This window comes from Pelodiscus sinensis, chromosome 5 (genome assembly GCF_052426305.1).
Source record: "Pelodiscus sinensis isolate ZL-2025 chromosome 5, ASM5242630v1, whole genome shotgun sequence".
Classification (NCBI taxonomy): Eukaryota; Metazoa; Chordata; order Testudines; family Trionychidae; genus Pelodiscus; species Pelodiscus sinensis.
The window spans coordinates 42,184,896-42,197,798 of record NC_143056.1 but is presented as its reverse complement, the minus strand read 5'-3'; the positions used below and the strand labels follow the sequence as shown (position 1 = coordinate 42,197,798).

General features: G+C 53.5%; 1 protein-coding gene across 10 annotated transcripts in view; it reads left to right on the top strand.

The window, feature by feature from the left end:
* The window catches only part of TMEM63C (transmembrane protein 63C), a 75,683-nt gene extending 66,087 nt beyond the window's left edge, over positions 1-9,596 (top strand). For all 10 annotated transcript variants that reach the window (XM_075926800.2, XM_014570817.4, XM_006117793.5 and 7 more), the window contains 7 exons: positions 1,419-1,484; positions 1,843-2,005; positions 2,709-2,814; positions 3,260-3,427; positions 3,750-3,865; positions 4,475-4,546; positions 4,889-9,596. In XM_075926800.2, coding sequence (XP_075782915.1) covers positions 1,419-1,484; positions 1,843-2,005; positions 2,709-2,814; positions 3,260-3,427; positions 3,750-3,865; positions 4,475-4,546; positions 4,889-5,101 — 904 coding nt within the window. In that variant the 3' untranslated portion in view covers positions 5,102-9,596. The remainder of the gene's footprint in view (positions 1-1,418; positions 1,485-1,842; positions 2,006-2,708; positions 2,815-3,259; positions 3,428-3,749; positions 3,866-4,474; positions 4,547-4,888) is intronic.
* Positions 9,597-12,903: the final 3,307 nt, after the last annotated feature.

Sequence of the window (12,903 nt, the reverse complement as noted above, 5' to 3'; positions counted from 1 at the left end):
GGAGGACTGCCCCAGCCCAGCACCCCCTCAAACAGGATCTTGCAAATCAATAGCTGCTTGTTCGCCATTCTCTGTGTAGTTGCTCCTTGGCCTGGCCTATAGGTTTAGTGGGCCAGTTTGTTTTTGAGAGAGAAGGAAGCATCTCCCTCGAGGGAACTGCCTGGTCTAATTGATTGACAGTGCATCAGACAGAAATGGCAAAAGCAGCACAGCTGCTTGCAGTGACGTCAGCTGAGGCTCAGCTCTCCCGCCTGTTAGCCAGAAAGCACTCACTTCTTTTCTCTCAGCATGGGAATTGTCTGTTCCTGGGACCTTCCTGTCCCCAAACTCTCCCCGGATGACCCTCTCAGCCCAAGGACCTCCACTGTCCAGCCCCTCTCCTCCCTGAGTATGAGCTAGATCAAATGACCCTTGGTATTAGCTCCTCTTGTCCAGCTGATCTGCAAGGGACTCCTTAGCCAGGTGTGCATAGGAACCTTGTTCTCAGCTCTCCTCAAGCTGTGCCCAGTTCAGGATCCTAGGCTGGGGGCAAAGGGTTGTCCTAACAGCCGGGTCTGGTCAGAGCCCAGAGATCCTTCTGTCAGAGCCCAGATGCTGACAGCTTTCTGCTGTCTAGGGACTCTGACTGTGCTGGGGCATAGGCCCCGCAGCTAGAGATGCCTTGTGCAGCCAGAGATGTTCAAAGGGACCAAAGCATCAAGACGAGAGTGTGGTGCAGAAGCAGCAACCACTCCTGTCAGCTTTTGACTAGGCTCCTTCATAGGTTTGACCTTTTTTGTGTGGAGTCCCTCCCAGGTCTTGTAACCAAGTCCTTCCATAAGTGCCACCTCAGGGTTTGCCAGAATCCACACCATGTGCACCAGCTGTTCCTTCACAGACTGGCCTTGATTAGGATCTGTATTGTTGCTATGTGCACAATGCCAAAGCACAACATGCTTCCACCCCCAGGGCAGGCCCTGTGCCAAAGGGAAGCTTAGGCTATGTCTGCACTACCGGGGTTTTCCGGGATACCAGAGGTATCCCGGAAAAACTCTGCCACACCCAGGGAACGCGTCTGCTCTTCTGCTTTTTTTTGCCGAAGAGCAGACACACTCTTTCAGAAGCCCTGTCTTCTTCATTCCACGAGGAAGAAGGGCTCTTCCAAAAGAGGAGGCTTTTCCGAAATTTGGCCCAGTGTAGACAGGCCAAATTTTGGAAAAGCCTCTTCCGAAAAAACTATTGGAAAAAAGTACGCAAATTGCACTCCACAATTTGCATATCTTTTTCTGATAGATCGATGTAGACTAGACATAGTCCCAGCGATGGGCAGGGTAGAGGTGCGGTACAAGGAATTTCCTGCTCGCTGTGAGTGTGCGAGAGAGACTCCTGTCTGTGTCACACACGTCTAACCAGCACCTCTTCTCCCTTCTCTCATCCAGTTTAGATCTTTTCTTCCACTGGCTTTTTGACATTCACTTCCTGGATGAGGCAAATATCAAGTTCCAGTGAGTACCAGCAGGCCTGAGCAGTGTGGAGCCCTGTTTGTGCTGGGATGTACACGCTGGAGCTAGGGGGAGCTGCATGCATAGCTGGGTGTGTAGAGGGGCAGGAGAATTGCACTGTGCCCTTTCTGTGTGTTGGTTGCACTGTTTTGGGACGCCCCATGTTTTGGCCTCCATTTCTGAGCAATCCCCTGAGCAGACGGGGCTCTAAGCTTCTGGACCTAGCAGTCGTGCAGCTGTACCCCCTGCACGCTGGGCAGCAGCTTGGAGTGCTTCAGGCATGAGCCTGGCACAGCTCTTCTTCGGCCATCTGCCGGGGGCACGTCTCATTCTCTTCCCTCCTTCTTGTTTCTGGGAGCAGGTGCGTTTTCCTTCCGGATAACGGCGCTTTCTTTGTCAACTACGTCATCACATCCAGCCTGATTGGGACGGCCATGGAGCTGCTGCGCATCCCCAACCTCATCGTCTACGCAGCCCGCCTCTTCTTTGCCAAGTCTGAGCCAGAGCGGCTCCACATCAAGCGGGTACGTGGCTCCACTCCCTGCACATCCACACCCACACCCCTCCCAGGGACACAGACCCGCCAGATCCCATCACCAGTGTCCTGGCCAGAAACTCAACTTCTTAGACCCAGGAAGCTGGGGCTGGAGGCTGCTGCAGGGGGTTGGATTTAGTTCCAGTCCCTCTGGGGCGGGCAGGAAGGCAGCAGGGTACCTCCTGTCACTCTGTGGCGACACTGTCGTCTATGTGAGACGCAGCAGCACCGAGCTCTGAAGGAGAATCCTCTCCATGGTCAGTGGGCAATGGCTTTGCTGTGTTAACTGGGTGGATTATAAAGGAAAAAGGGAAGCATAATGGACTGGGAGTTGCTGCCAGGCCCTGGAAGAGATGTGGGGAAGTGTGGGGATGCGGAGAAGGCTATGGGCTGGGAGAGCCAGGGTCAGTTCCTGGTTTGCCACAGGCTCCCTGGCTGAACTGGGACAAAGCCTGTCATCTCTCATTGCCTCAGTTCCCCTTCTGTGGTGTGGTGACAATACGTCCTTTCTCTGCCTTGCATCTGTCCATCTTGAGTGCGAGCTCGCTGGGAGAGGGGCTGTCTCCACTGTGCATTTGTACAGCACCCGGCACAAGGTGCCCCAGTCTCAGCTGAAGTCTCCAGCTGATGCTGTCACACAGAAACACTAGTCTGGAGGCACCAAGGTAACTTTGCTGTTGTTTGCACCTTAGAGCCAAGCCTATGAGTTCCAGTTCGGGCTGGAGTACGCCTGGACCTGCTGCATCTTTGCTGTCGTCATGACTTACAGCATCACCTGCCCCATCATTGTCCCCTTTGGTGAGTGTCTGTGCCAGGCCTGTGTGCTCCCAGCCTGGCCCCCTCACCTTCTTCTCTGGACCCAACCCCAGCACTGGAAGCCGCCTCACCCACACCCATGTTCCCCAAGGGAGTGTGTTTGTCTCTTCGGGAGGTGAGATGATCATCAGAAGGCAGCTCTGTCTGGGCTCATTGGCCTCCTGCTGAATCCCCCACCCCCGCCTGCAGTGACTGGGGAACCAGCCCAGGGTACAGAGTTGAGCAGGGATCAGCTGCCGAATCCCTTGGTCCAAAATGTCACCATTGGCATTGATTTTATGGACTGTTCTCCTTGATTTTATGGACTGTTCTCCCCAGGCCCTCATCTCCTCTCTTAGCCATGGTGCTCTCTCCTCGCTCTCCTCCCCCTCCCCCAGCTTTGTCCAGTGGAGGCACCTGTGCTGACCCTCTCATCCTCCTGGCTCAGGTTTGCTCTACATGCTGCTGAAGCACATGGTCGATCGCTACAACATTTACTACGTGTACATCCCCACCAAGTTGAACCAGCGCATCCATTCGGCGGCCGTCAGCCAGGTGGTGGTGGCACCCATCCTCTGCATGTTTTGGCTGCTCTTCTTCTCTGTCCTGCGCCTAGGTAGGGTGGCCTCAGGGCTAGAACTCCCCTGGCCTAGACCTTATCTGCATCAGGGCTCACTTCACTAAGGGACAAGCCGCTAGATAGTGACCCTCTCCTTGTCAGGAACAGGAGGAGGGGGGTGGGGAAACAGGGAGAAAGGAAATGGGGAAAGGGTTATGTTGGGGAGATCTCAACTGAACTCACCGTGTGGGGGGAGGGCTTGGCCAGCTGAGGGGGAGAGCTTGGCTGGCCCTCAGAAGTTCTTGTGGCTGGTAGGAAATGGAGCTGGTGGACTCCAATGCAGACTTCAGTGCTGCCTGGTTGTTTTTCTCTGTTCTAGGTCCCGTCCGCCCCATCACCCTCTTTACCTTCGTGGTTCTTCTATCCTGCATCCTCTTCTCTTTCTTTGGCCTGTGTCTGAAGAAGCTGCAGCCAAGGAAGCCCTCCAGCTACCAGGTGAGAGACGGAAGCAGCCCCTTTGTTCTCAGGACCTGACTCAGCATCGCTTTGTCCCTGTTAGTTCAGTTCAGTTCAGTTTGGGTCTTGCCTCTCAGGGTTAAATATTCACGGAGGTGCTTGAGGATTTAGTTGCACCTGGCGCAGACCCAGGACTGACTCCCCTGGATCTTCAGGGAGCATCTCCCTTGGCTATTCACCATCACCAGCTTTGTGTGTGCGTGCGTGCGCCCTGGTGGTGCAGTTGCAGTGGCCTAGCTAGACAGGCTCTGGGTCCCACCATAGGCAGCAATGGGGGACCCTGCACTGAGCTCCATTGTGCTGGTAGGTGCAAGTCACTTCCCAGCAAACCCTAGTCTCCTGCCTCATGGCCACCGATAACCCAGAACTGCAGCTGTAAAATCAACCGTCGTGGGGCTGCCTCTGAGCAGGGACTCTGGTCAGTTGAGTGAATCCTAGCTGGCAGCTAGGCAACGTCAGTGGCCGCAACCATGGTCCCTCCCTCTCCATCATCTCCAAGTGCTGCAGCAGAATGTGGTCCTGGGGTTTGCCCCCACGACTGCTCCTTCTTTCCCTGACTGCTGCATATTCTCCCCCCGCCTGTCACAGATGTCTGAGCAGTCAGAAGGGGCCTTCAACGACACAGAAAGAAGCAGCATCTCCTCAACCCCCAACTCAAATGTGAGTATTTCCACTCCCCAGCCCTTCACCCCCCAGTCGCCTCGCTGTGGGAGTCAGCTTTGTGCAGTGAATAACACTCTAACACAACAAACCACGAATGCCCTGCCCTGAGGCTCCTACAGCTCCCCAGACGTGCCTCCACCCCGGCACGGCCTCTCATCGCCTGGGGCGCAGCTCTTGTGGATGGAAGGTAACACGCTCAGATGCCCCAGCCTCACTGCCAATCAAACCCCGGCTTTCAGCCAGCCTGGATTCTGAGTGTGTGTGGAGGGGTCTCTTTCCCAGCCCAAGCGCACAGCATGTCCACCTCGCTGCTAGCCCCTTGTCTGCTTTGTGCCCCAGATGTTCGTGGCCACAGTGCTGCAAGAGCCAGAGCTGAGCCTCACACCAGCGGCCTCCCCAGCTCACCAGTCCTATGGCACAATGGGCAACCGGCTGGAGCCAGTGGAGAACAGCGAGGAGGGCGGTCCACAGAGCTTTGAGACAGAGCTGGAGACTGTGGAGGGTGAATTCAGAACTGGGCCTGTACTGGAGGAACAGGTCCATTACCACTGAGCAGCCTCCTGCAGCGGCAACACCAGCTGGACAGAAACACCGGCATCGAGTATTGAAAATGGGTGGGAAACTCCATCTTATAGGCCCCAAGCTTCCTGAGCTGCCGTAGCAACCCTGCCACCAGCTCTGAGGCCCTGGTGAGGATCCAGTGCTGCTACCTGACCGGATCCAATACTGCTGAAGAGCAACGGCTTTCCTGGCCTGCAGGAGCCCAAGCCCCAGGGCTGGGGTGGGGTGGCCTCCCACTCATGCACAAGAACATTCTGGGGTCTAACGAGCAGCAGTGGAGACAGAACTGAACTGAGAGAGAGACCCCAGGGAGACTCCTGCTTCCATCCTGTGCTCCAGCTCTGAGCTGCTGGAGCCAACTGCTAGTGCATCTCATGCTCAGTAGCCTGCCTGCCATCTCCTGGCTTTCCCTTCTCCTGGAGTCAGGGTCAGTCACCACAGACCTCAGGCATCCCTATTTGCTTTCCCCACCTCTGGTTCAGCATCCCTTCGGGAAGGCCACTGGGGCTTGGGGGTGCACAGACCCATTGTGCCAGGACAGAGGTGGCGGTGAACCACTTTTATCAAGAGATTTTTGAGAGCGTGGGAGGTGGGCCTGGGGAACGGGATTGTTCTCCTGCTGCCAAGGGAAATTGCCCAGGCAGTGCCAATGAATGTGTGCAGTGCAGAAGCAAAGGCCTGCACTTCCTTGGTTGCCATGGGAGCCAACCAGCCTCATGTGCAGCTGCCAAACCCTAACTTTGTGGTGAGTTCACTCACTACTGCTGCTGCTGCTATTGCTGCTGCCCCAAGGAGCAAGGCAGGGGAGTTGCCCTTTCAGCTGGGTCACAGTGCAGGGGCTGGGTGTCATCTGTTCCTCCTCTTCCCTCTCACCCCCCCCCCCCCCCCCCCCCCCCCCGCCCCGCACCTTTCGTCTGCTTGTGGCTGAGTGTGTGAATGCTGAGCGCTGTCTTTTGACCTTGGTTGAGTATCAGATATGGGGCCTGGCTTCCCATAGCACAGAGTACAGGAGATAAGACAGTGTGCCACAGGGGGACAGTGCTGATGCCTGGATGGACTAACAGGCACCCACTGGAGAGTTGTGCGCCCTGAAGCATTAACTCTTTGTACACCAGCATGTTCCAGCCTGCCAGCTCTTTGTGCATGACCCCCGGAGATGCATGTAGTCTCCATGGGATTAATTAAAGAGGCAGCTGGGAGGAGGGGCATTCTATACATGCAGGGGCTTATGCATGTGGTTGAACAAGCTACTCTGGGGAACCCTTCTGGAAAACCTCTGTTCCCATCTCCTGGCCTTGAGAACACGTGGAGCAGCCTCATGCTGGAAATTCCTAAGTGGCTAATGAAAGCTGGTCTGCTGGCCCTGCAGCATTCCCATGGGGGGTGAATTGTGCAGGGGAGGGAGGGAGGGGAGTGGAGCTGACACTGGACATCAGGTTCCAGCAGACTTTAATAGTAATAGAGGAGGGGGGGAGGGCGGGACTTCAATCCTGTAGCTCTCCAGTTAAACCAAGTGAGAGGCTCAGCCTAGTGCTTCTGTAGCACTTTTCACTGTGGGTCTCAGCCTATCCCAAAGGCAGGCTGTGTCATTAGTCCAGGTCACAGATAGGGCACCTGAGGTGAGGAGTAGAAAGTGAGACAGCTGGGTTAACTGCATCAGCTCCACCCTGGGGGGGGGGGGGGGGAATAATATGCAAAGGGGAAAATGCAGCCCCAGGGTAGAGCATGAACAGCACAAAGGCCAGGCTGATGCTCACAGTGAAGGGGTTAAAGTCTAGTGAAACTGGTTTCCAACCTCAAAGGCTGTCAGTTCACAGCTGGATGGTCTCTCACACACCCACTTCCCCTGCCAGCAGCTGCTGATGCATGACCTGCATGGAGCAAAGGGGTAGGGAAAGAGAAGTCAGTGCTAGACTAATGCCACTGGTGGTAGCAAAGGGCTTTTATACTGTCCACTCTCACCCCACCCATCACTGAAATTCAGCCACCTTGTGGGTGGGCTGCTGAACCTGTTTAACAGGTACCCAGCACCACAGTGTTTACAAAGGCAGCCAAAGCATGGCTCTGTCCAAGTGCAGTACCACTTGTACTTGGCACTTACTTACAGGCTCATCTCGCTTTTGCTCTCGCTCACACATGCACACACCCAAAGAGGCTCAAAGCACACCAGATGGGTTTGGATGTGGATAGGCTGCATTCAGGGTGGAGGGGCTGTTCTCTGGAGGGCCCCAATTCACCTGGCATTAACCTGCCAGCTGATGAGCACTTGGCAGTTGTCACTACTAAGCTCAAACGGTGCAGTGAACCGTAAGCTTTTAAAGCTATTTGAGCTTGCAGGACAGTCATCCATGGGCTCAGCTCTGCTGCAGTGCAAGCCTCAGGGTGGCATCAGCCAGTGATTACTTGAAGGCCTTCTCTACCAAACCTCTCCCCCCCCCCTAAAAAAAAAGTGAAACAATAAAAAGCTGCAAATGTTATTTCTTAATAAATAGATGTGACAGCTCCCACATGGCAGTGAGGAGTCTGCACAGGCCTGTGGGCGGTCACTCAGCACTGCTCCCTCCCCCCGACATGACTCACTCATGAGACTACTCCAGACCCAGTACAAGGGCTGCATCTACCCCTAAAGACCCTGGGGCTTTGGCCCCTCTTCCCAAGCACACAGGGGGAAAGTAGGTTCAGCCCAGCAGGGTCCTAATGTGGGATCCAGGTGAGGGGCGAGGGGATTTAAGGCCTCTAGGTGCAGGTGGCTCAGTGAGGGATCCAGAGTGGGGGGCCCTCCAGCTACAGGGGAGAGGTGCAGCAGGATGGGTGTGGGTGGCTCAATTGGGAGGGTGTCTGGGTCCAGATGCAGAAGTGTTAGATGAACTAGGGAGCAGCACCAAGTACAGTGCTCCCCAAGTGGCTGAGGAGCAATGGAGGCAGGATGCATGTGGTCTGGGGAGCGCCACGCATCCTGCCACCAGGGAAGGGTTGGTTTTTTCGAGCGGGTCTGCCCTGACTTGGGACTAGCATTGGAACCAGCACAGGGGAGGAACCCACAGCTCCATGCTGATTGACCTGCTGTGCTAGCTGTGCCACGCACCTGAACGACACACCCACACTGCTGGGTGTGTGTGGGGCATGACTTGTTTCCCCTTCAAAAAGTCATTGTTTTCTGCAGGGCAGCAACCCAGTGGGTTGGGGCCGTGCTCTGCATGACTGCAGCGGCACAGCATTCCCCAGAAGTACAGCGAGCCAAGCCAACATGCTATTTACTGAGCTGTGTGGCTTCAGGCTGAATGTAGCCCTGCCAGCAACTGAGCAGTGGGGTGGGGGAAGACAGAAGAGGGCATGTGAGCTGCACTCTGCCCCCATTCTAGCGGCCAGTCCATCACTGTAGCTACCAAATAAACCCATGAAGTAAAAACAAAGTGTGAGGGATTAAAAATACATTGGCTCCCCTGCTGCCCTCCAAGCAGCCATAATGCCAACCCCTCTTTGAGCCAGGCTAGTGGGGGAGCTGATGCTGGTGCACAAATGAGCCCCCCTCCCCCCAAGGGAAAGCAAGCAGGCCTAGTCTCCTTAGTGTGGTAGGAAGGCCAGGCTGAGGACAGAAGGCTTGACTGGGACAGGCAGGAGGGTGGAGTTCTTAGTGCATTAACATTCCCCAATGAGCACGCAGTGGGTTTGGTGAGCCAGGCAGCCTATCTGCATTGGGGGAGGGCAGCTGAGTGCAGCTGGGAGGAGTATTCAGCACCTCAGGGCTGGGTTATTTACTGTGTTTATTTACTGTGGCCTGGGTGACACTGCAGCATCACATTTGCTCCCAGTCAGTGCCAGAGGGTGAGTGTTGGGGGAGGTGTGTGTGTGGGGGGGGGGAGGAGCATGGGACAGTGGCAGTGCAAAGTCACAGTAGCTCTGAAGCCAGGGAAAACAGAAGAATGGGACTTGCTTGGGATGTCAAAATCAGGAGCAGAAGAAATGAGCTGCAAAAGCAGAGATACTGGAGAGATGGGTGACCCTCCCATTGGTTCTGCACGCATGACCACAGCCATTCAGCCAAACACACATCTGTCTCATTGCATCTGTCTCACCCCCATCCATGCTCTACCCCATACATACATCCCTATGCACTCACCCCTCCCCTCAGACAGCTATTCCCCTCCCATCCGTGTCCCTGGACTAACCGCCACCTTGTGCTGGCTACACCCACTGGTTGGTCTGGCCCAGGTCTGTGGGAAGGTGGATTGTTCCTGATGCTGCCTCTCCTGCTGGAGCCAATTTGATGCTATCAGCACCTGATCAACTAACCTCAACGCCTCTCTCTTGCTGTTTCTCTGGTATGGAAGCAAAGTGCCTGTGAGTGGCATGGTGTCCTTGAGGAGCCCTGACTCCTTGTCTGACTTTCCCTTGGCTGTCACACTATAGGAATGTGCCAGAGTTCTGTACCTTGTTATTTATCGCTATGACCGTGCCTTGATTAAAACAACTTCGCCCAGTTGTAGCCTGCAGTAAATGCCACCTGTTTACACTGCAGCACACCTCACTGAAGCAGCAGGAGAGGCAGGGATGTGTGCCATGAAGGACATTGATGCTGGGTGAGTCCACGGAGAGCTGCTGTTACAGTGCATAAAAATAATGCCTTTCCTTTCTAAATCCGGGGCCTGCATTCGCTCTCTGGTCTCTTACTGCAGTGAGTATCTTGTAGCAATGTGGCTTCTTTTCCTTGGTTTATTTTACTGCCCTTTAACACAGAAGAGGTGCTCAGATAAACAGCTCCCCTTCCTGTCAGCCTGTCTGGCCCAGCACTGTCAGCGACACAGCTCTATTGTGTCAAATAAACTGCTCCTGCTCACAGACTCCAGTCTGGGCTAGAGATGGGGCTGACCCAGCACCTGTTCCCTCTGATTCAGGGTACAAGAGGTTGGAATATGCTCTCCCTGGGGAAGAACTCAATTGGATTATTTGGATTCTTCCTATAACACATGGAACTTCTTAGACTCTGGTCTACACTAGGGCATTATTTTGAAATAACTTCCTTAGGTTGAATTTATAAGCGGAATGTCTACACTACCAAGCTTGTTATTTTGAAATAATAAGCCACTTATTTTGAAATCTACTTCTGCTTTTCCCAGGGTATGACACTAATTTTGAAATAGTTATTTCAAAATAGTGGTCGTGTCAACACTCCAGTGCCGCTATTTCGAAATAATTACTTCCCAGAGTAATTCAAACTGATTACTCCCTAGTGCTTCCTGGAGGTCTAAGTTGAGGTAGTGCATCCACATTAACGGAGCCTGCCTTGGATTAGTTTTGAGGCTTCCCCATAGTGGGGACATGCTATTTTGATTGTGTAAAATTGGGAGTTAAATTGAATGTAGTTGTTTCAAAATAATTTCCTAGTGTAAACATACTCTAGACCAGAGCTACTCAACTTTGCAAGCCCCAAGAGCCACAATGATACTCAGCACATGCTGCAGACCACAACTTAAGAGTAGTTGCATATACATGCAAATGTATATGCAAATAGCTTCTTTCACACTGACAGGCATGAATACAAAGATTAAGGCAAGACCACACAACATGCAGGCCCCATTTAAATCAGTTCTGCTGATATTAATAAAATGCAATATTTACCCAATTTCCACCCATATGACAGCACTTTTAATGAGCAATGACAATCCAGGAATTTAACTACTAAAACACATAGCAACAGAAGACCATTATATTGACTACTTTTTTGTATTGGCTCCCACCCGCGGGCCACGTGTTGAGCTCTGCGTAAACCCAAACTCAAACCACACCACAGGCCGCAAACAAATGCACTATGGGCCGCATGCGGCCTGTGTGTTGAGTAGCCTTGCCCTAGAGCATGGGACATGTCCAGGTAAAGATCCAAGGATGGGGAGGGACTTGTCCCAGTGAGCCACCAAAAGAAGAGGCTGCTCACAGTAGGTTTTAAAGATGTTCAAAATGAAGTTGTGTTGCCATTCAGCTCCACTGGGCTAAGCTGAATGCACCACCACCCTTTCTCAGGGGCAAAAACTGTGCATGTGGGGAGAGCAGTGTTATCAGGCAAATACCACCAGCTTGTGGCACCAAAAAGAACCATCTCTGCAAGTAAATTGTGTCAATCTGTGACCCTCTCTTCTCTCGCATTACATGAGAAAAGACAGTGCTGAATTAAATGGCGACATTTAAATTATCAACACTTGGCATCTGCAGGAACCTAGCACCTAGACGAATGGAGCGATTTCCATCCCTCAAAGCTACTGTTCCAAGCGCCCTGCAGACTCTCCTCCACTTTGGGCTCTCCCCCTTCACCTTTTTGAAGTTTCCATCACAATCAAAGCAGGTAGAGGCTCTTTCTTTTTGTGACAGAGTCTGCAGGCCAAACCAGTAGCTTCAGAGAGGTACCAGCACAGTACACAGGCATGTCCCCAAGCCCTGGAGTGGAAATACCCCACTACAGGCTCCAAAGATCCGCTGTGCTGCTCCAGCCAGGGGAAAAGAGTTCCCCACTTTGCCTGATCTTATACCTTAAGCCAGAAGCACACTTTGTGCAAAATGGGGGAGAGGTAATGGACACACCAGGGGAGGAGGAGAAAGAAAACAAGGCGTATAGAATAGTGCCAGTGAGGCACATTCATGTTTCTCTTCAAAGCAGGACTTCAGGGCAGAACTGCTGCATAGAGTTGCTCCCCACCCCAGCACCAGTTCCATCTGCCCCCTGTACAGATCCAGCTTGGGAACTGGAGCTCAGGACAGCTGCACCTGCAGGCACAGTTAGCACAAGGCTGAAGGCAGCATCCTAACTGGATGCAAAGGGAAACCTTAAGCAATGCAGCTTGCCCTGCGGTGGGCTCCATGTAAATACTGGGTCATGGAAGATGGCTTAAGAGCCAGCCCCCACCCTCTGCTGGCTAGAACCAGCCTTGCTCCCATACCTGCGTGGACATAGTTGTGGGCGCTCCCTTCCCCACCCTGTCTTCCTTCTCCATCCTTCCTGTGCTTGCTTCTCTGCCAGCAGCTGCCTCCTCCACTCACCAGCTGCTCATCGGTCTGCAACCCAGCAGAGGGGAGCAGCAACAGCTGGCTGAGCAGGCACCACAGCATTACCGGTGGAGGGCAGTTTTCCTGCAGGGTGGCAAGAGGCAAGGGGGTTGCCTGAGAGTCACACCAAGGGCCTTATGTAAGGCATACAGACCCCTGCATCATTGCTTTTGAAAGAACAGCAGAGAAGTGAAAATTAAGACCTCAACCACCACACAGAGGAGTCAAAATAGCTTCAGAGGCTTTAATACATTTATCTCCTGGACTCTCCCAGCCAGGCAGCCTTTCCCCTTTAAGGGCACTCCTGCTCAGAAACAGCTTAGCACGAGCGCTGAATGGGACAGGCAAAGGGGTTTCTTGGTTCTCACCGTTCTATCGTATCATCTCTACTAAGAGCCTACCTGTGCTCCAAAGTCCTGAGGGAGCACAGGGCCCCCTACACAGGGACTTTTGACAGTTGCTGCTGCACAATTTATCCAGCACTGCTCTCCCTGGGACTCCTTGCCATGCTCTGGGCAAAGGGAAGGGCTTACCCAGTGAGCTGTGTGCTGCTGCAGGCAGCCATCTGCCCTGGCAGGCTCATGGTACAGTTACCATGGAAATCAGAGCTCCTGCTTCTGCCGTCATCATGATTTTTTTTAAATAAAAAGCAGGCAGGATAGAGACAAATTATCCTGAGCCTCCAGCAATGGAGACAGGGAAGCAACCTTGACTAGGGCTGTACAGATCTTGGGGGGCAGGGGTTGTGGGGGGGCTCC